This window comes from Argiope bruennichi, chromosome 7, assembly GCF_947563725.1.
Source record: "Argiope bruennichi chromosome 7, qqArgBrue1.1, whole genome shotgun sequence".
Lineage (NCBI taxonomy): Eukaryota > Metazoa > Arthropoda > Arachnida > Araneae > Araneidae > Argiope > Argiope bruennichi.
Window position 1 is genome coordinate 79184453 of NC_079157.1, and position 24190 is coordinate 79208642.

At 29.3% G+C, this 24190-nt stretch overlaps 1 protein-coding gene across 1 annotated transcript in view; it reads left to right on the forward strand.

Moving 5' to 3' along the window:
• The window catches only part of LOC129974891 (beta-galactosidase-like), a 37615-nt gene extending 16583 nt beyond the window's left edge, over window positions 1-21032 (forward strand). The window contains exons 7-15 of the mRNA XM_056087667.1: window positions 471-651; window positions 2172-2212; window positions 3015-3133; window positions 10007-10081; window positions 10751-10834; window positions 12533-12640; window positions 15272-15403; window positions 18535-18756; window positions 20592-21032. Of these exons, the coding sequence (XP_055943642.1) occupies window positions 471-651; window positions 2172-2212; window positions 3015-3133; window positions 10007-10081; window positions 10751-10834; window positions 12533-12640; window positions 15272-15403; window positions 18535-18756; window positions 20592-20807 (1178 nt within the window). The 3' untranslated portion in view covers window positions 20808-21032. The remainder of the gene's footprint in view (window positions 1-470; window positions 652-2171; window positions 2213-3014; window positions 3134-10006; window positions 10082-10750; window positions 10835-12532; window positions 12641-15271; window positions 15404-18534; window positions 18757-20591) is intronic.
• The last annotated feature ends 3158 nt before the right edge of the window (window positions 21033-24190 follow it).

Genomic DNA, 24190 nt, shown 5'->3' on the forward strand with positions numbered 1-24190 from the left:
TTTTGCTAGGGGTAAAATTTCCCTAAATTTGGCTTCTTTCCTATATATTTTAAAATTTAAACTACTTAAAATTAATGTACAACATCGTTTATCAACTTGTAAGAAAAAATATGCTCAAAATTTTTATATAAAGAGTTCGAATCCCCAAATGAATGAAAAATTGAAAATTTACTTTCAGACCAAACAAACATATTAATACATATCATTATAAAGAGTTTTTTAGATTGAAACAATAATCAATATATCATCAGTATTAATTTATTACTTTATTAAGCTGAAATAATATTTTTCTAAGGCATTTGTGTGTAATTGCACTTCAACTGTGCCATTTTGTAATTAAATTTTGCTTCCTCGCTTTTTTCCAATTATTTCCCTGCTTACTTTCGTTCTATGAATTTTTATCACCTACTACGTAAAAGGTCTTCATTGAAAAATAAACATCTTAAAATATTTGAATTTGAATTTTCTAGGAGTCAATGTTACACATAATTTTGAAATGCTACGATGGACGCAAACTTCCGGACCTCTAGTCAATTCTGAGTTCTATCCAGGCTGGATGGACCACTGGGGTCAACCACATTCTACGGCCACCACCGAAGCAGTTGTAAAAACCCTCACAGAAATGCTGAAAGCAAACGCATCAGTCAATATGTAAGAACACAGTTTATCTAGAAATAAAAATATTGATAATTTAACCTGACATTTTTTTCAGAAATATGATAAATTAAGTCAAAGTGGTTGAATTCATAATTCTTATCTATTTATATCTACAGCAGATAGAGCACCAGAGTACATATATAATTCTGTATGTACTCTGGTGCTCTAAATTACAATTAATATATAAAGTAATAAAGATATAGATATGAAAGTATTTTATTGCACATTTTGACAAAACAAGTATTTTACTACACATTTTATAAATTGCAGCATATTTTCTAATGAAAGAAGACGAGAAAAAAAAAAGAGAATTTATAGAAAACAATATTATTTATTGAGAGTGCACATGGGAAATTTGTGACTTTCCAGAACATGTGAAGATATTATTTTAAATTCTGTTTAGAAGAACAGGGTAAATTTATGTTGACCGGAAGGTTTAAACCTCAGGTAATTATTGAATCAGTAATACATATTAAATATTCCGTTTGTTAAACATAATTTATATTTATCTAAATGTTAAAAAGTCTTAAAAATTGATGAAAGTTCTTAAATTTTCCATTTTAGTAATAATATTTGCATTACTTCTTTTTCAATTCTGAATTTGGTTGATGAAAATAGGACGTATTTTTTTAGTAAGGGTTAAATTTTTCTTTAAAACTTAAACCGAGCGATAGAGAATTTTCAATAAATATCAAGAGAAAGTTGAAGTCAGTTTCAAAAAATTTGGATAAGATTTTTTAGAATACGTTACAATGGAAAAAAAAGCTAAAATTTAGATAGATAGAGAATTATTTGAGAATTCAAAATACAATCTACATTCCTTAATCAAAACACACTGAAATTTAAACATTCTGGTCTAGTGAATTATTTTCCTAATTAAACGACTTCTATATCTGTTTGAACAAAAAGCCATTTTCATTCATTGTTATTTTAATAAATTATTTAACAGAAATTTAAGTTACAAAAATAATACTGATATTCATGCCTTGTTCCGAGGCAGAAAAGTTGTAATTATGATGCAGTTTAAGAAGAAAATATATACTAATCACTTTGACTACCTGCTTCGCCAGGGATATTGGTTTAATTCCAATTAAATCGTTTAGACATAACTTCATACCAAAAATGCCGTGAAACTGTGATGCATTAAAGTTGCATTACTTTAATTAATTTATATATGATCTGTTCATTATATATGAAATGTTCTAATGGAATTAAATTCCATGGCATCATAAGGGCTATTAAAATTTAATGCATGGTTATTTATCTTATAAATTTCCGTACTCAAAATGTTATATCATCATAAATTTATGAAACTATTTATATCAAAACTGTAGTTCCCACCGGGGGACACCTCAGATCCATTTATAACAGTTGCCAGCATCGAAAATTTAAGTACTTTTCAATTAATTTTTCATATATATATAGTATATTTTATTCTAGGTCTATATCTTAAATCATCTATCATATTTCAATTATTAGTTTTAAAAATTGAATGGCATCTTTCTTTTATATAGATACCCATTTCATGGTGGTACAAATTTTGGATTTGCAGTAGGTGAGAGATCTTTTTAATATATTTAACATATATATGCAATGCCAGCGGTAAATGAACCTTTCTTCCCATTGAATCGCATTTTTATTGTTCGTCTGTTCGCCCGTTGGCAATCAGGATAACGTTTATTTTACTCTACAATTTTGAAGATATTGGGTTTACTTATAAGCAATAACCAAAATCGCTTGCTTATTGTGACACAATCATAGGAAAAAAGAGAGAGAGAGAGAGAGAGAAAAGAGGCCATGATAACGCGTTCTAACTTTTTATGCATTTGAAACAAGAATCTGCTTCCAATAACAACAACAGCAAAAAGATTAACATCGTGCCATTCTGCGCCACAGATGCCTATAACACTGAGTTTTCTAACTAGTTGGATGAGCACAAGATAGACGGAAAAGAAGAGGAAAAAGAAAAAGAAAAAAAAAGAAAGAAAGAAGCGAATAAACATGTATTTGGCTTTTTCTAACCAAATGATGAAATAATGATAAATGATAAAGATCGCCATTTTGCAAAACTACATTAAATGTGGAACCAAATCTATTGATTAGAGGAGATAATTTTCTAAAATACATCATTACTATTCTCTGTTAGTTATACAAGCAAGCGCAATACCATATATAAGAAATTAAGCATTCCTTTAAAATTAAGGAAATAATTTTAAGTACCTTAAGGAAATAATTTTATCCTTAAAGAAAATTCAAGGAAGTTAATTTTCTTTTAAGTAAATTACTAAACATTTATTTCAGTTAATATTTTCTGAATAAATTTTATCTATAAATTGCTAAATTCCCATTTTATTTAGGTTCAAACCTTGGAAGTACTTTTCAACCGATAATAACAAGTTATGACTTTGATGCTCCTTTAAATGAAGCTGGAGATCCCACGAGCAAATATTATGCAATTCGAAAAGCCATTGGCAAAGTAAGTTTTGATTCAATAAAACTATTAGGGATAATTTTTTTCTGTAAAAAAAGAAATGTGACAAGTCAGCCATCTAACTCTCCGACCCGCCACGAAGGCACACGGATTTAAACTAAAAAAACTGAATGACCGTACCGCCGCAACAGCAACATTGGCGGGAACTGTGGTTGAGTCCTAAGGGCCGTCACAACCCTCCCCGAAGGAAATACGTCCCGTCATCGATGGGAGGAGGCATATCCCCCACCTATTAGTGTACCCTCCAGGGTGGCGAGATCCAACCACCATGTCAGAAGCATCTCATCCTCAATTCGAGGTGCCCCCCGGGGGTACGAATACGGAAAAGAAAAACATAGCTTGGGTGTACACAAACGGCACAGCAAGTTAGTAATAAAAAAAACCATAACGGCAGAAAGCGTACAGAATGAACTCGCAATTGAACAATACTCATAAGAGGGAGACTTAGCTCAACCACTTATGTCTCTTGATTCAAGTGACTTCGCCTCTCTGGATTCTATACGGTTGTGACAAAGCATATAGAGTTTATAGAACAAAAGCATGAATTCCAGCCCTCATGCAGTTATTATAGAGATTCTCGAAAATCCTAGGTACTTTATTTTCGCCAAGTTTGTCGCTAAGGTTGAACTTTCAGCACCCGCTGTAGGTATTTGCAAAACTTTCTTTCAGGAGATACCAGGTATCAAATTTTCTGGGAAGCAATATTATAGATTTTTGGCTGTGTTATTTAATACCTAATGAATCGGTTAAGAGTTAAAGAGAAAACAATACCACGTGATGCAAACACATTAATTTTCATTTACCTCAAAAAACAAAACTTCAGGCTATCTTCCTTAATAACGCAGCTTCTCAAATAAATTAATCATGGGCTGTCCTTTCAATAACAGCCGTTATTTTTGCTATCTGTATAAATAAGATATTACATATTTATAGCTGGTATCTAAAATATCACTCGAGCGCAGTTTGTAACTATGGATTGATTTGTCTCTAAGAACAAAAGAAAAATCATACAGACATTTAAATTAGTTAATCAGCTTTGAAATTAAGGTTCTGTGTAAATAAACATTCTTTTATTATTGGGATCCAATATCTTAGCAAAATGTTAAACATCTTGTACTTGCAGAAGTAATTAAGAGATCTATCACAAAATTTCTTTCTAACATTACAAAAATAAAATATGCTGTGTTAAAGAAAAAAAGTAAAAAAAAAAAAAGAGAAAATTATTTATAACACCTAAATTAAAAATTGCTGGGTTTTTTTTATAAATGTCTTGAAATTTCAAATGTTTGAAGTTATTGAAATTTCAAATCAATTTAATTTATTTATTCAAATGAATCTATGAATTTAATGATGTGTTTGCAAATTTCGAATATGTTTTTGAAGTTTTTGTTTGCTTGAATTTATTTATTAATAGTTATATAGAATTTTTAATCTATGATACCCTATCTCAGACAGCAAATGAAAAAAGTTTAGTTTCAGGCGACAATATTTCTAAACAAAGCATCCAAATATGAAATATGTACTCTTGCAAAGAAGTATTTCACTAAAAGCTACTGAAATAAGTAATGTAACAATTGTGATTTAACAATACTATCAACTAACAGTAAGGACATCACTGTTAAATTGCAATTATTGCACTATTGTTACAATCAATGTAAATTAACAATAAACGAATACTCGTTTATTATCAGTTTAAAACCAGAAAAGTGAATTTATGACTTTACTGTGCGGATATTTATATTGAAGAAATATTTTGTGAAAAAAAATTTGCGAAGCTATTTTTGCGTGAGTTTCTTGATTCATATCACTTTTAAGTGAATTATAATTTTTTTTAAAGCACTGAAGTTCTAGGCGACTTGAAATGGAGGTAGCTGTAATTACAGCATGGGCAGTAGTACTGCCATGGTTATGGTGGTTGTTCAAATTTGTGATATTCGGAGAAATATTCTATTGCTTGCCTCTTAGTATTTGTTGCTATTTATTTATTTTATTGGCCAAAGAACGAAATAAATATGATGAATTATTGATGAAAATCAAAAATGAAAAGGAAAAATGGATTAAACTGGATGCCTCCTCACAAACTGAAGCAAAAGTTACTAAAAATCAAGCTGTACAAATTCCCGCTGACATAAAACAAGTAAACCAAGAAACTCAAACCCTTTCATGCTCAAATGTCTCCAACGAAGATAATTTTCTCAAATTTTTACATTTTTCGTCTATGTCATTTTGGGCACGCCAGCATCAAAATTATATGAAAATAAGACACCAGTTAAAATTTGAACCCACTCTCACTACTATTCAAGAAGTGGAAGAGGAGGAACCACCCATATACAAACATAAATATACTGAAGTATTTGTAAACTGGCAGAAAGAGCGGGAAATAAAACTAAAAGAAAAAGAATTGCCTTTCTTCAGGCGAAAATTCAGAAAACTTAAAAGGAGATTCCTGAAGAAATAAGAAAAAAAATTCGAATAAATAGCGCATATTTATAGAAAAATTATAAGAACAGATTTATTGGTACAGATGTATTTGATGAATGACCTTTATACAATATGCAGAATCAAATTTCATTACAAACAAATATGCCATTATAAAAAAAAATCGTCGGATGAAGAAAAAGGCAAGAACCTTTACAATTCTTCATGATACTCTTTCAAACTAGTGATCAATAATGTTGCGCAATCATAGGACAATAAGGCAATCAGAGGAGTACGAAAATCATTTAAAAAGCGGGATTAAAATGAGGCAATGACATTACTAAAATGGCTCTAAAAATAGAATTTAACGAGGGAAGAAAATGGAAAAATTCGGAACAGTCTTCAAATGCAAAAGTCGGACAGCGAAAATTTTCGATAAATAGAAAAGAAAAACAATCCATAAGAACCATCAAAATATGAAAGGAAGAAAGATGAAAGAAATATAAAAACATCATTTTTACAGATTAAATATAAAAATAAAGATATTACCAAAAAAAAAAAATAGCTATCATGCAACGGCATTTTGAAGGAGGGTATGACAAAAAAAATTCTACAACATCTTTGAAAATGTTTAGAAGTATTTTCTAGAATGAGCGCAAAAATTAAACATTGCACAAATAGATCGTCCTTGGGATGCCCAGACCAACAATAATAATAAATGCAAAGGATTTCATGACATTTCTGAAAATGTTCCAGGTATGCATTTAAAAAATGCTAAAAATAAAAACTGAAGTAATACTCATTTATTAGAACTACGGAAATCATGAAAGGGCTGGGATGGAAAAGCTTCCATAATTTCTGAATCATCATAGAAATAGAATTTCAAGAAAAAAGAATGTAAAAATTTGAATCTGCCCTAAAAAGGCAAAGGTTGGAAAACTGAGATCAACTGCAGCTGGGAATGAAAGACATACGACAACATAAAAAAAAACTGCGAAAAAAAATTCGATACGAAAAAGAAAGTTTAAGATGAAAATTAAACACTGCACTATGAGAAAATCACTGGGAAGCTAACATCAACTATAACTCCGAAGGGAAAAGGATTCCTGACATCTCTGAAAAAGCCCAGGGAATGCATTTAAAAAAACAAATGCCAAAACTAAGAAATTTATTAATAGGCATTCATCGAAGAAGTCCTGGAGAAGTTGGGGTGGAGATGATTCTTCAACAACCCTGAAATCATGGCTGAAAACTGGGATGAAACAACTGGGGATGAAAAACATTCAACAAAATACCGAAAATTGTGCAAAATAAAAAACTTTAGAGAAGAAACAGATTGGTTAGAAAAAATTAAACATTACGTACATATACATTGGTTAGAAAAAATTAAATGAACAACTACAGATAATAAGGAATTAACAAAAATGTGTTGGTTAAAATTTTTTACGTTAATTATATCAAAGGTTCCATTAAATGTAGCTGATTTAAAGTCTACGATTAACGTCACTGAGTAATATATACTCCAGCGGGATTCATGCTAGTTACATAGAAATAAACAATTTTTGCACTCGTTCTTTCTTTATATGTGAAAAGTGAAAATGGACGTATAAAATTCTACTTTGAATTAAATTATTATTAGAGGTTTGTTAAAATTTTCGATTGTAGCAAGGGAAAAATGTTGTTGAGAAAGAATATGATGAATTGTGAGAAATGGCGTCCATTTGTTTGAATGAAAGCAGATCAAATATTAATGTAGGATTATAAAGACAAAATGTCCCACAGCATCATGTTTAAAATCTGAAAAAAGTTTAAAGATTCTGACGAGGTATAAAAACAATTAGGGCATAGTAAAAAAACGTGCCAAACAGACCTTTAGCACCAAAATCTGACAACGATTGCCAAAAGCAATAGGCAATGGTTGTTAGGGCAGGCTGTAAGTGAAATAGCTGAAGCCGCTGAATCTTGACTATCAAGATATACCGTGAGTGATAGGCTTCATAAAATAAGGTTATTTGCTAGGAAAATCCTGTTTTGTTTCCTACTTATTTAGGAAAAATAGTGCAGTGATTATCGTGATAGTAGTACCACGGGATGGAGTTGAGTACACCTCGATGGCAAACAATTTTTATTGTTTAGTGGAGAATTATTCCAATCTGAAGAAGTTTGAAAATATCTATGAAAGTGTTAGGAACTAATGAAGTCTGATTATAATGTAAGAAGGTATCATTTTAAATGATCTTACTGACATAAAGGCTTTTACCGTTTCAACTATGAATGCTGAAGTCTACGGAAATAAAATTCTTGAAATTCAAGCAAGTTCTTTGGGGAGTCAAATTGGTAGAATTTTTCTTCTCATAGATAGTAATGTGTTTTTATATCATGCTGCATTATTGCCCCATAATACTAATAGTGTGAAAATAAAGAGGGTAGAGTAGCCAGAATATTATTTGAAGATAAATCCATCAGAACGTGCGTAGGGAACATTGGAATTCAAACTTTCATTACAGTTCCTTCCACGAATTCCAACGATCTTTTCGTCCTGACTATATACTGTTACCAAAAGCATTTTTGGAAAATGTAACACTGAACATTGAAATTCATTTTTAGGAGGAATGATCGCACATTTCTTTAATTTTTGCTATATGTTTCTAAAATTTAAAATATCAATCTTTCCCTATTTTCAGCTTATATCAAATTTTCTTTGCTTTTTTTTTTGTAGAAATAGGTATTCTGTATTTTGAAATTTATTAGGTCAATCATGACAAAATAAAAATATTGAGAAAGTTTTATGTTTTTGTGCAAAATTATTCAAGTTATATGAGATTTTATATTTCCTCTTAAAAGTATTTTCTGTCAGCACGCAACGAAGATTAAACTGTTAATTTAGTTTTAAACTGGAGGGGGTGGGGCTCCGCACCCTGCTCGCTTATACTCTCCAACCCTTAGGAACTGCTAATGCAGCTCCTCTCGGATCGCTTCACGATCGAAGGAAGCTCTCTTCGCCCGTTCGCCATCTACTAAACCACTTTAGTCTAGCAACAGATATATTCAGATTCAATTTGTTCCAAAATATGATAAAACAGTGAAAGAAATTAAAAATGTAAAGCAAAATGTACACATAAGGATTCAACAGATGCTCCAAAACTTGCTCCAAACAACATTTTGTGTATTTGCCACTTGAATTTACTTCCCAGTAACGTACCTGGCAAAAGGAACAGAGTCCTTACATATTCCCACAACTATGCTCTTGCAGTTTGGAAACTTCGCTCCGTACACATAAACGTTTAACCCTATCTCATTCATTACGACTGGATCTTCTTATGAACAATTCTTGAACATTTTAATTCGAACTTGTCTTCTCGTTTCCGACGATTTCGTTTTAAAATCGATATGGCACGATTTAAATTCATCGTAAAAAATTTTGTCCGTTAATTTTTTTGTTTAAAAAAATTTTCAAACCGATGCAAGAATAGCGTTCGCTTGAAATTTTATCAAAACGCGTGTTGATGTTCTCGGGTGAGGTCGAAGAGTTGATAAACAGGGATCAACTAATTAATATATATATATATATATATATATATATATATATATATATATATATATATATATATATATATATATATATATATATATATATATATATATATATATATATATATATATATATATATATATATATATATATATATATATATATATATATATATATATATATATATATATATATATATATATATATATATATATATATATATATATATATATATATATATATATATATATATATATATATATATATATATATATATATATATATATAGATAGATAGATAGATAGATAGATAGATAGATAGATATAGATTACTGTGTTTGTTTCATGCACTAAAGTTTTTCAATTTGAAAATCTTAATGTCTAAGAATTTCAATAACAATTTAATAATTAAAAATCATTTAAGCGTTGGATATTCTGAGAATACATCTACATTACTTTTTAGATAAGGAAAACTACATTAATAAAAACATTTGTCTTTTTCCATCATATCTTAAGAATTTTTTTGAGTTTGAAAGATATTTTTTCATTTATTTATTTAGAGTGATTAATTTTGATGAAGATTTTTGGAATATAGTATTATACAAAGAACATATTTGTGAACTAAATCTATATGCCTATAGAGAATTTTTAAAATTTACTCACTCTCTTCCTTAATGCATAAAATGGCACAAAAGAAAAATAGATACAATGCTTGAACTCCCAGTTGTTATAATTTAATCAAAATTAATGTCGGTATAATTTTTAATAATTGTTTGATTTTATAAATTAGGTAATAATTAAACTGTTGTGTTTATTTTAACTACTTTATATCCTTTTTATTTAATTTTTTGAATAATATAACTTAATGAAAATAAGTTTTTATATTGCATTTGGGTACTCTTTTTTCAGTTCTTTCCTTTACCGCCAGGCCCATTACCACAACCATCTCCCAAAATGCAGCTTCCTCCAATATCTATGAAAAAGGTTAGTATTTTTTTTTTTTTTTTCATATTGAATTAAAGAATGTAGAAGCTGCCTTACTCTATCTCCTCTTTTGGACAATAGATGGCGATACCTAATTAGGTACGCATCCCATAGTGCCTTGCGATTTTTATTATAATGCGATGATATGCTGTTCTATTAAGGTGCGCGGGCGTTAATGTCGTGTCTTCGTGTTTTGTGTCTATTTTGTGTGAAATGTGATCATTAAAGAAATTAATGTTTAAAAATTGATGTAAAGAATTAATTGTTTACGATTTCCCAAAAACATGGATCCGGTTTATTTAATTGTATAAAAGATGATGGATATTCCTCCTTTCAACTTTCTCTCATATTTCCAAAATATGGCACATTAATTCTGTTTTGATCAAAGTAAATTTTTTATATGTTTTGGGAATTTGTGTGATCAATAGAAACAATAATAATCTGCATTCCTATTTACATTAACATTTATAAAATTTTTTATTTTTCTAAAGTCTGACGGTAAATAATCTGAAAACAACTATATGTATTTTTGTACTAGAAATTCTAGTTGAAGATAAAAATTTTCAATTCTCTCTTTTTTTTTTCTAATATTTTTTTTTAATTTTTGGCTATATCTGATTTTTATAATTCAATGAATTTGTTTAAAAAAATCATTATCAAATTTTCCAGTTGATGTCTTTATGGGATTTGATATCTATCTCTGATTACTCTGTGTTTTCACAATATCCACTGTCATTTGAAGATCTTTCACATGTAAGTAGTTTTTAAAAGTTTAAGACAAATTTTCAATATATGTCCTTGAGAAATCAGTATTCGCTCTCTCATTCATTAACATAGTTTTCAAAATCTTTCAATCTGAATTTGAAATTTTGTATGATTTTATTTTCTAATAAAACTTTAAGAGAAAAAAAATTTACTTATGGAGCATAATTTAATTTGAGACAAAAGGATGTGATAGTAAATATAATAGTAAATGTTGTTAAGAAGTGCTTAAGTTTCAGAAACTGTGGATATTTAACTAATTATTTAGAATGTTTTATTATTATCTGATATCTAAACAAAACGAGACAAAAAATTATTATGAAATATCCTTAAGAAACAGATTCATAACCTCACACTTTAATTATTTAGAATGTATTACTATGAATTACGATGCATTACTATGAATCAAGGTTCTATAGTAGTACATCGTTCTCACTAGTACAACTTTATGGAGAAATTCCTTGAATGGCGCACTAAAAAGATAAAGTTGTAACTAGCTATAATGTATTCGGCGTTGCCAGGGATTAAAATACTTTTACGTCCAATAATTTAATATTAAATCTATTTTTAAATAAAATATGATAATTCACAAAATTATTTTACCATATGTTTTTCAATTACAATATCATTTATTTATTACTTCGTAGAAAAAGATGACGGAGGATATTTTTAAATCTAATTAAATAAATTTTCGAATTCTTTTAAAACCAATGAAAACAATGTCAAAAATATTTAAAGAATTTAATTTTTAATTAGTAATTATATTTTTTGACGTATACAAAAATAAAGGTAAAATAGTTCAAAGATTCCTATTTTATTAGCAACGAAGTATGAATAAATTTCTTTATGTTAAAATCGTCTGCATCTATTCAGTTATTTATTAAACTTTAAAAAATTTATAACAAAATGAAGAAAATATTACACGGAATTGAAATTTGAAAGAGTGAAAAGGTAAAATTTTAAATTTTAAAATGGTATAAAATATTTATAGTGGGATAATTTGCTGTGATGCTACTGTAAATAAGCGGCAAAATTTCGGTTAATATCCAAATTAGTTGAATATTTAATTGGTTTTTATGCACTGAAAATTTTACTGTATTCTTTTTCATGTCTTAAATAATAAGCTGAAAGATTTAAGTGATTTCGGTCTTGTTATTTAGGAGAAAATGTGAAACATACATAGTATATAATCACAATGGCTTTTATTTATATAAGATAAATCATTTAAATAGACCATTTCTGAAAATTTCATACCTTGAATTTACTGAGATGAAATAATTTGAATATCAAAAGGACTTTCTTCTTATTATTAACTTTAAACATACTTACTTATTAACTTATTATCTTAAACATACGTGATACAATTTTTTAAATCAATAATTTTAGAATTTGGCCTTTTTATCTATCAAAAAATAAAATATCAATAACATGCTAAAATTATGTTTCTATGTAGCAATTTGAGGTGATTTAAAAATTGTCAACTTTTTTTTTCAAACATCTATGAAAGAAGGCAAAAATATTTTACTTAGATCACTGCTAATTTCACCCATTTTAAGTACTTGAAATATACAAAAAATAATTATGATATTTAAGAATATATAAACACAAAATATATATTATATGAATTTATATTAAAAAATATGAATGCAGTGAATGAATTTTTAGCAACTAGCTTATTTTTTCTTTCAGCCGTATGGTTTTGTTCTGTACAGAACAACTGTAAACTTTCAAACGCCTGATCCAGTGATTTTAACTGTCAAAGGTATCGCCGATCGCGCCCATGTTTACGTTAACAAGGTACGTATGCATGTCTAAATATTTTTAGAAAAGCACAATGAAAGTTGGCTTATTCGGACTTTTTAATTCGAATTTAATTCAAATTTTCTATTGCCCTTTTTAAATTTTCTACTACACTACTAAAAATATCATTTAGAATTCGATTTTTTTTTTTTTTTGGTTAATTGAAGTAAAAATTTAAAATTCTGAATTTCTGATTTATTTTTCTTATTTAAATACCTTCATACTTCGTATCATCGTGATAGAAATAACTAATTTTTAAGGTCATTATTTGGGGGGGGGGATCTTACCGCCTGAATAAAAAAAACAATTAAAGTTTTCTTATTTTTTTGAAAATAAAATTTGAATATGAGCTCTAGAAACGGAGGTGTGGAGCGGTGTTAAGTGTTAATATGTCAGATGAGAAATAATAAAACGAGTTATTTATTTTAAATTTTTATTGCATGTAAAATGCATTTTATTATTTTTTTAAAAAAAAGTAAAGCTGGTTAGTTATTCAAATTATTAAAAGTTATAAAATTACAATCATCACTTTATTTATTAAATATTTATTCATTACATATTAATTATAAAGTCGATAAATGTCATAAATAATAAAGTTGATAAATATCATAGTTTCACCATTTTTAATTAAAATCTTTGTGTTTTAGTGCTGTATTTGTTTTTAAATCCAATCTTAGAGTTTTTGAATAAATCGGAAGTTTTAATTGGGGTCGCATTGGCTTCGTATGAGACAAGTCCCACTGTAACAGAAAAATAATAGAGCTTTTGAGATGTTTTTCTATCCTAAGTTTTCAATTAAATCACGGGTTATTCGTAATATCAGATTCAAAGCAAAAAATGATAAATTCCTACATTTACCTTATAGATTATCCCGAATGAGCAACTACGCAAAAAATCCATAGTGAAAAATTGTACACTTTCATTTAGCAGCTACAAACACAATAAATAATTACGCAATGAATAATTTGAAATTTAAAAGTATGTACAGAATAATGTTTAACAATTTCCGCGAAATGGTAAGCTCTCCTGTCAATTATAGGGGCCGCGGTGGCATGGTGGTAAGGTCTCGGCTTCGGAACCGGAGGGTTTCAGGTTCGTTATCCGATTCCACCGAAGAACCGTCGTGTAAGGGGGTCTGTTGCACGTTAAATTCGTCATGACCAAACGTCCTCCAGCTGGTGTGGTGTGGAGAGGGGGGTGCCAGCTCAGGTGTGGTCCTCGTCATTTGACCGCGGTTCAAATTTACGAGGTCCATCCAAAAATAGCCCCAGTGTTGCATTAAACGCGACGTTAATATAACTAAATTAATCCTGTCAATGAAAAACTTTTTCGTTTCTGCCAATCTGCCATGCTTCACAATGTTTCAAAAATTGAATATTTTGGTAAATTGAGCGTCCAGTTCATCTTACAGCGTTGAGCGGGGAGAAAAGAAATTCTTATCCTATACGTGAAATTCATTAATAACTACGCAAAAATATTGAGTATATCACGTGACATTCACGTTATTCTTTAAATCTGAGTCTGACTGTATTTATGAAAGCAAATAACCCCAAGTATATTTGGCTGAAGGAATTAATTTCTCTTTTGAAATTATTCATTTTATAGTAAATTGAGAAGTTCGTAATAACCGAGCAAATCCATTTGCAACAATCTAGTAAATATTTTTATAATACAAAAATTTCACTTTTAAAGAAATTCTAGTTGTTGCTTATGATATAAAAGAACAAAATTCATCTTGTTTAAAATTATAATAGAAATTATTTTTCAAAACAATATATAATAATATACCGAGTAATTTCCAAATAAATCAAAATTTTAAAATATTATAATTAGAAAGCGGAGAAATTAACATCATCGGTTTATTTATTCTTTTAAAAATAATATCGTAAAGTTATAAATAAAAAAGTTCAAAAAAGAATCAATATGACAGTGAAAAGAAACCCGAAATATATCTCAATGGCATTCAAACTGATCTCACTGTTTTTGCAGCCTGTCCGATAATACGGCAAGGAACTTTTATTGTCCACAACCTGTATTATTTGATCACTCTCCTTTGATGGATATATTTTTTCTGGGGTGTCAAGTTCTGTTGCAAATATTCTTAAGATACAAGTTGTCGACCAAGAATCCTGACTTTTTCGTTAAATTGACGAAATCAGTATTAAACTTTTGATTTATTTAGAAGCGAGATTCCATAATTAGACCAAACATATTTTAAGCACACCCAATGCTGTGTGCCCGCTATTAAAATGCTTGCAGAAAATGAGCACTAACTCTAGTAATTCAATAATGCATTCTCCCTGAAATATATATAACCAAACAAAAGAAACAACAACAAAAAAACTGTTATATAATAATTCATCAAATGGGAGTGTAATTGTTTGTTTGTAGAAATATAGTTTTTCGAAGCTGGCCTTTTTTTCCTTATAATTATCCTGGAACCTTAAATATAAAGGCATCGAATGTCCTAATATTTCAATATCACAAGATAATCAAACAAGCATTAGATGCATATTTGTTATAAAAAATTGACATCCTAATATTTCACTAATAATCAGCTCTTTCTCAATATTTAATTTTTTTTTTGGTTTTATGATTGTGTTTAAAATATATATATATTTAAAAAAGGTATTGCAAGGAATTCTCAGCCGAGAACAAAAAGTCGAAAGTATTCCAGTTCAAGTTTTGAAAGGTCAAGACCTCGAAATACTAGTTGAGAACCAAGGACGTGTTGCTTATGGTGCCATCCACGACAGAAAGGTTAAAAACTTATTTAATATAATTATAGAATTATTTTATTTCGATTCTTTCATGATTTATAAAAGCTCAAATCTTTTCTTATCTACAGAATTAGGGAAAATTCTGCTCTTTTAATTCCCTCTTTAAAATAATCAGATTGTTTGTTGATGAATATAGTTACCACTGACTTATTTAAATTAATGCGTTTCAAATCTATCTGTAGTTTAAAATACCTTGATCTAAAATAATTTCAATCACCTATGGTTAGATAATGAACATAATCTTTTTGAAGCAATGGCGGTTAATCATTTTAAAAATGTGTAACGTTATAAATATATTTATCAAGAAATTGTATTCTTAAAAATAAGTAAAAACCAATAAATAAATAAATAACTTTTAAAAATAAGTCAATTTCAAAATCATACAAGAAATTTATTCATGCCAAGTATTGCTATGTCTATCACATTTCTTAAATGTCTTTTACAATGCTCAAGCCTTTTTTTATTTTTTCTGGAAGATGATACAAATCATTCACACCATCAACAGCCTATGCATCATCTCCATCGGAAAGTGAACACACACAAAAAAAAACTTCTTTTAAAACATTACAGCCAGCTACAATCTTAGAATACTTTTGGATGTTAAATTTTCGCTTGGTGTTCCTGTTTGGAGACTTTTGAACAATGTTCAAATTTGACATACAGTTATTTGTAGTTTTTATATTCAATCTTTTGCTGAGTAAAAACTGTAAAAATACAGATCTGCAAAATTCATAATTTTTTACATGTAAAAATGGTTAATAACGATTGATCCATCGCTATAAAAACATGATTAACAAGTTATCATTAATAACAAGATCCCTCTCTATAAAAATTCTCTTCTAAATAACATTTTAGGAATTTATTTACCATATTTTTTTTTCAAAAAGCAATCTTTACTGCTAATAAAGATGAATGTGTGTGTGTTGGTCCTATACAGGCCAGAACATTTGACCTAGAGCTACCAAACATGATATATATGCACTTTGGAAGGTAGAAAGGCACCTCGAAGCTGTTTTTATGAAGTTTTAACTAGGATTTTAATTAATTAAGAATTTAGCAAATTTTGATGCTTTGTTATTATTACTTTCATAAATATTACACACAACTATTTTTGCATTATCTTAAAATTAAAAAAAAATTATCTTTGCTATGATTTTAATTTGATAGCTGTGCAAAGATTAAAATTATTTTAAAGGCATTTTTTTTTTTTTTTTTGATTTTCAACAACAGATTGCATTGTTTCTCAGAAATTTAAACCGCTTCCATTATTTCGTCAAATAGTATTTAATAACGTGATTTTTATTCATTGATGTTGACAACTAAAGGATTCTGGTAAAGATATGTGTAGTTTACATGATAAAGAAAAAAACTGCAATACTACGAAAGTTAGAAGACAGACGAATTGCGGTTTTAATAGCGCTGTGATGTCAGGAACTGGTTCCATTAGGAAAGTCCATGCACACAAGAAACAAAACATATGCAAGATTAGTAAAATAATTCATCTTTAATGCCTTGACAGTTTGACTATTTAAAATATGTTGACGGAATCCTAGATGTGAATCTATATTTGTGAGATTTATTTGAGACTAAATACAACCAATATTTGTGGCGAATCAGCTGGTCTCTAAAGGCGACTAGTCTCTAATAAAAGAAAAAGCATATTCAGTAAACCAAATAAGTTTCAGTTGAGGTAACAATAAGTGAAACTGAAATTCATTAATGGGCCAATGAGAGAAAGCAGAAAGAGAAAAAGAAAAGAAAAAACGCCTGGAATAGGAATTGTAACTCTGATATTTCTAAATTCAAATAATGAAAAGTTGGTTTTATTCTTCAAATTAGTCAAGCAATTGCGTGCGTAGCGGGCTTTCTTGGGTTGCCAGACGTCCAGCTTCGACCTCCGTTTTTTCGAACTACAGTACACTCCCGATTATCCGCGGAATTGGGTGGTGCGGCCGCCGCGGATAACAAAAATCGCGGATAATCCGAAAAAAGCTAAAAACGGGTATAGCAAAAAAGAAAACAGTCATTTCAACTTTGAAAAATCGTTTTATGTACAATAAAACGTAAAATAAACAGCAGGAAATGTTTAACTAACGCTTAATATTTTAGTATATCACTCAAAACGAACCTAAAATGCATTTTGTTAATGAAAACAGAAAAGTGCTTTGTACTTACTAGAAGCGTCAAGGATACACAGAAAAATTAATATATATGCACTGTTTTAATACTGTAATGTATTATGTAATTACAAAAGCATAACTGTAAAACTGCACCTTTTTGAAAAAATCAGTAAAAAAAAAAAAAAAAAAAAAAAAAAAAAAAAAAAAACTTTGTGCGGCAGGCGCGGATAATCGGGAGTCTACTGTAGTTGATTTATTTTCTTTATCCTCTTCATGTTTTTTTTTTTCTAATTTTTGTTGATCAGTCGACATTTAGAGTGATAAAATAGGCACAGAGCGCCAACTCCCTGAATAGAGAAATTAGTGATTTAGATTTAAAAAAATAAATAAAAATGCAACAGAAAAAGTGTAATTTAAGGGGTTGCTGCAGTTCCGTGGCCTTAACAAATGAGTCCCCACTGCAGTGTAATTCGCTAGATTCGATTTGAAATATTTCTTTGCAGAAATATATGAATATTTCTTTTTTCTTACCTTAGTATTTTATTTCCATTAGATGTAGGCGAAGAATCAATTTAAAGAACAAACATTCGTTTCTGCCTGATTCAACAACAACATTCATTCCAAATGATTCAATGATAACAATCATTGTGTCATGAATATGCTTTCCACAGTGCATTTATACTATGTGAAATTTATTAATGGAATTAAAATATTTCAAAAGTAAATAATAATGAAAAAAACAGAAAAAAGCGAACTGTAGCTGACTAAAAATGACTGTTACGATCAAAATGTGTTATTGAAATTCTAAGAATTTTTAATTACTATTTGAAAAAAAAAGAAATTAGAGCTAATTTAATTAAAGATTTTTAATACTGTTTAAAGAAAATCTAAGAATACTTTTAAGTATAAATACATTTTTCATTAAAATAAGAATGTTCAATTTTCTGTGCAAAGATTTTGAGATGATTAATTTTTTTATACTCTTTGACAGGGAATCTTTCAAAATGTTACTCTCGGTTCTAAAACACTTGAAAATTGGACAATGATCCCCATCCCACTGGATTATGATTCGATGGAGAGAATAAATAGACTGAAAAACAAATATCAAAAAACTGATTCAGTATCAGTTCCTGCCATATATTGTGGAAGATTTAGTATTCCAGATAATTCACAAATTTTTGATTCATTCCTAAAGTTGGATGGATGGCATAAAGTGAGTATAACATATTTTATATTTAATGGCATGGAAACATATTTTAAATTAACTGTAATTAAATTGATTAATATTGGTCTATTACATACTTTTAGTTTAAATTATTTATATTGCATCTCAGTTTTTCCGTTTTATTCCCATTGGTCTATTATATTATTTGAGGCTGAGGATAATATTTATTTAATTTTTCAACACTGTTTGTAGAAAATATATATATAAAATTTTATGATCTAAATTGATTTCATTCCCTAATGAGCAACAGCAATGGTAGTCTTGATTTACCTTTTGTTTTGCATATAGTTTCTCCTTTATTATTGATTTATGATTTTTATATGTATCAATGTTTTTGTTTTATGTATCAATGTTTTTTATGTTTGTTTTTTTTGTATAATTTTATACTTTGTTTGATTTTGCTGAAATTTGACACATATGCTTTTCAAGAGAAGAGGAAGTCCTACTGCCCAATTTTCAGGGTTCAAAAGTGAATTAAAATATAAACTAATTAAAATTTAAATATGGTTTTATTGATTCATTTTAGCTATGCCATGAAAAATATGTCTCAAAACGTAGTCTTAAGTTATCTCAAGATTAACTAAACTGAAGAATTTTTCTTCTAATGATATAAATTTCCTTTACATACAAATTTTTTTTTAATGTGACATATGATTTGAAACGAAATTTTTATTGCAATGATGAAACTCAAATTAATTTCTTTATTACATCAAATCATTCAATCGCGTACGTTACTCCTAATGACTAATGAAGATTTAAATTGTTTTATCTGAATATTAACGCCGAAACTGATTTTTTTTTGCTTTAACATTTATTTCGTAGTATACACAATTACAAATTTACACATATAACAATTAGTAATAAATTTATTCCCAAATGGGAATTTAGTATTTCCATTTTTCAATAGTATTAAAAAATAAAGGGAAATTTAAAATAAATATATTGCATATTAATATTTTTATAGGCGATATTGTGAGCGAATAAGCTGATCGCTGAAAGTGGATAGTCTATTAAAACAGAAAATTATCAAAATATTGAAATGCAGGCAAGTAAAATTCGATTAATCCCAAGTCCAAAATCTGAATGAAATTTTAATTATCATTTTTCCTAATTTCAAATGTGCCAAGAGCTTTCAGAAATTATATGCAGTGAAACTTTTAAAGGTGAAATTTTAGCTTTTAAATCTCAGTTCAGAGCATTTTAAGATTAAATAAAATGAAACTCGTTTAAGGTTGAGCATTCTTCACAGAAAATTTGAAATCCACCACTATAATAATAGAAACTACACCGTCTGAAGATATATAACGATGTAAAAGATATTTAACGATAAGACAAACTTTCTTAAGAATAAACTCTACTAATAAAAACAAATATTAAAAAATTCTCAAATCATATATCTCAAACAATTTGTGATATAAAATGTCAATATTACTATTAGAGATAATACAGAAACTCATGAGCTATATACTACTTTTATGATTTCGAGTAATTATTTCGAATTAACTATTATAAGAATGTGTGAAATTTTCTATATTAAATGAAAACAAATACTATAAATTTTACAGACGACTATTAATATTTTTCGAAGTTAAATATATCTCAAAAATACATACTTTAGAGACGATTTTGCCATAGCATCACTGCTTTCAATTATTATAAACGCTAAATTAGAAGGCATTAGACTACGAGTTGTGCTTTTCAATTTTGCTTTAGTTAATTAAATCGTAGAATAATTAGTAAAACTAAATATTCTGTAAAATTTACCTAAGTACCTGGATATTCAGATTTACTACATAATATTTATTAAACTTATTTCATTTCAGGGTATTGCTTTCCTGAATAACTTCAATCTTGGAAAATACTGGCCAATAGTGGGGCCCCAATTAACTCTTTATGCTCCAAGTACACTGTTTCGCAAGTCACCTGCATTAAATAGCATCATGTTGCTAGAACTCCAGCATTCTCCTTGCGGATGCAGCGACGAATGCACTGTTCAATTTGTGGAGCGTCCTATTCTTAACGGTCCAACTCCAGAATAAACGATTTCTTCCTACTCGCTATGGAACAGCTCCAAAATTAATAACACTTTGTTATAATCTTTTTTACTTGATTTTTCTACTGCAATTTCCAGCTTTGGATTTGAAAGGAGAGTTTTTCCTATCAGATATTTCTTACATAAACGATTGTGAGTGTACAGAGATGAATTTAAAGAAGTAGGAAGAAATCATGTGCTTTATGAACAAGAATAAACATAATAAAATATAATTCTTGTATAAACAAGAACCTTTATTGTAACTCGTAGAATTCACATGAAAACAACATCACATGACACGAACGAATGTAACTGCACTGTGTCTTTCACTGTGCTGAAAACATCTATGTTTTTACTTTCTCGCATGTGAAATATACGAAGAGAAAGTTTTACAATCGCCAACATTTCGAACACGAGATTTTGATGAATTCACACGTTTAAAGAGATTTCAGAATGCGGCAAACTAATTCGTAGAATTGCCTCTTTGGGAACATAACTCAAAAATTCTTTAAGTTAGACGAATGAAATTTGGGAGATAGTCTTTTCCAGTTTTGTGGGTTCGTATAAAATTTTGAACGAAATTGATTCAGAGAAATTTTCGAACAGCTGGACAGGCACCATAAGCTTAAACAACTCCAAAAACCGAGGGATAGACCGTCTGTCTGTATTTTCCGCTAGCATGTAAACACAATATCTAAGAAATGTAATGATTTAAATATTTGAATTTAGTTTAGTTTAGCCCCGTTTAAAGCAACACTAGGGCTATTTTGGGACGGACCTCGTAATTTTGAACCGCGCTCAGATGACGAGCACAACACCTGAGCTGGCATCCTCCCTCTCCACACCACACCAGTGGGAGGACGTTCGGCCTTGACTTAATTTTCGTGCAACAGACCCCCTTACGTTGCGGTTCTTCAGTGGAATGGGGTCTCGAACCTGAAACCCTACAGCTCACAAGCCGAGACCTTACCACCAGGCCACCACGGTCCTCTTAAATATTTGAAATTTATATAAATTATAGTTCTGTATCTTATTTCTATTGTAATCGGTTGAAAAAAAGCGTCAAAAATACACATTCGGTTATCTGGCATTCGTCTATTATTCGCATTGCAACTATTAATTCCGTCCTCCAAAATACCGAAGATTGCACACTTTCTCTTTCGTAACTTTTGCTTACCAATGGCGCACGCTTATTAATATACAAGTACATTTATTAGAGAACATGAGACGAAGTTTCGGGAAGATCATTCTTGCTAGTTGTTTTGTGAATTATGCAATTAATACTGAAAATGAATACCCCATCTAAGAGCACTTCAGAGACGGGAATGAGAAACTTCCAATATATTAATGTATTTTATCCAAGAGGTGAGAATTCAATAAGTTATTCCATTTTCTATGGGAAGGGCTGTACTATGACTGGCGATAGCCATTGGAACTCAGCTTTTGTTCCCGATCACTATGCTATTGATTGATGGCGGTTCAAGCATTCTGTGCGCTCTAATTTAATAGTTATATTAAAGACCCAACCTGAAGAAACCCAAGGGAATTAAAGTAAAAGAAGGAAATAATTTAGGACGGGCATCGCAATTGGCACGCCCAGGTGCAAGGACACTTGAATTGGGAACCAAATCTTCACACTTTCGTATCTTGTCGACGGTTTAGTTTAATTGTATTAACATCCAATTTTAAAGCAGCACTAGGGCTATTTTGGGACTGACCTCGTCATTTTGAACCGCTGTCAGAAGACGATGACGACATCCGACCTGACACCCCACTCTAAACTTTCACGTCACACCAGTGGGAGGGCGTTTGGCCCTGACCATCATTGACGTGCACTAGTATCGCTTACACGACGGTTCTTCGGTGGAATCGGGTTTCGAACCTGAAACCCTCCGGTTTCTAAGTCGAGATCTTACCACCAGACCACCGCAGATTATCTTATCGAAGGTAGGCCAACCGTAGACTTTGTTATGTCAATGGTAACTCTTGTACGATAATACAAAACATCTTTGTAGCAAATTATGCATTTATGACATGGACTAATTCCATTAAATAAACTTATAATTTTTTTAAAACCCGTTATAATATTTAATAAAGCACAATTAAGCTCCACATTTAAAACAGTTTTATGAACAAATTGAAACATGAAACTTTTGAAAAAATATTTTTTATTTTAATTTTATTTCATGGAATTATTTTAGAGGGCATTAGCACAAAAACAGGTAAAGACACCTCAAATGTCGTAACTCTAGGCTCAATAAATTTTGCTTTATACATCTTTAAAACTTTTTGTATCAATTTTTAGTATACCTAGATACATGATAACGTTAAATTATTCTTCACATTTAAATACTTGTGGTGGCAAGAAATTCACAGGTGCCATTGCCGAAACAGTTCACTGTAACTCACAGAGATGCCATACAAAGTATCCGATACCTTGAAGTAATCGGAAAATTTTATATCTTCTAAATGAATTTAATTTAGACTTAAGGTTGTGCTCCGGCAAACAATCGGAGCCGACAGGGGGCGAAAATCATTTAGACTTCAGTGACAATTGCCTGCTGGCATGTGTAGCACGTCGTTGGCGATTTTGTGACAAAACCATTGCGACACGTCTTTCCTTCGCAAGTAGTTTTAATTGGTCGCAATTTAAAATCAGTGGCATCGCATTACAGATTCTTTACAACTAGCTATTTTGAAAGTGACAATCTTTCTTCCTCCATTTAGATTTTTTTTATCTAAAGATTTGCGCACAAATTACGGCTTCTTGGTTTATAAACAACTTATAAACCAACTTTATTTGCATTTTTGCAATACAAAAGCATAATTGATATAACTGCATATCGTTGATGATATGCAAATTAATAGAATACAGATTATCAGATACTAAAAAATACAGGTTACAAAATTAACAAAAAGGTTATTCTTATTTATTAAAAAGGCAAATTTTCATTCAGTTCCGCTATTTTACCCATCAAGGTGCAAACATGGTTCTAAATATATACAAATTTTTACTGAACAGAAAATTATATATTTGAAATCGCACGAATACAAACATTAAGAATGAATAAAACTTGATAAAAGCGTAAAATTATGCTCAGTAAATTTAATGCAATCTAGAAGCGACCAATTATTTAGAATTTCCTAAGCTTTATATAATATTTAAAATTAAAAAAAAGAATTAATTGAAAGCATTTAAAAATTCATTGCATCCATTCTATATTTTTCGATAAATTAACATTAATTTTATATAAAAATCTTTAATTGAAATTAAATTTTTCTTAATATTAATATTTATTATCAAGAATTTTATTAATACCGCAAATATTTAACATTTTTATTGCATACATATTGATCACCATGGGGATCAAGCATGGCGATCAAATGATT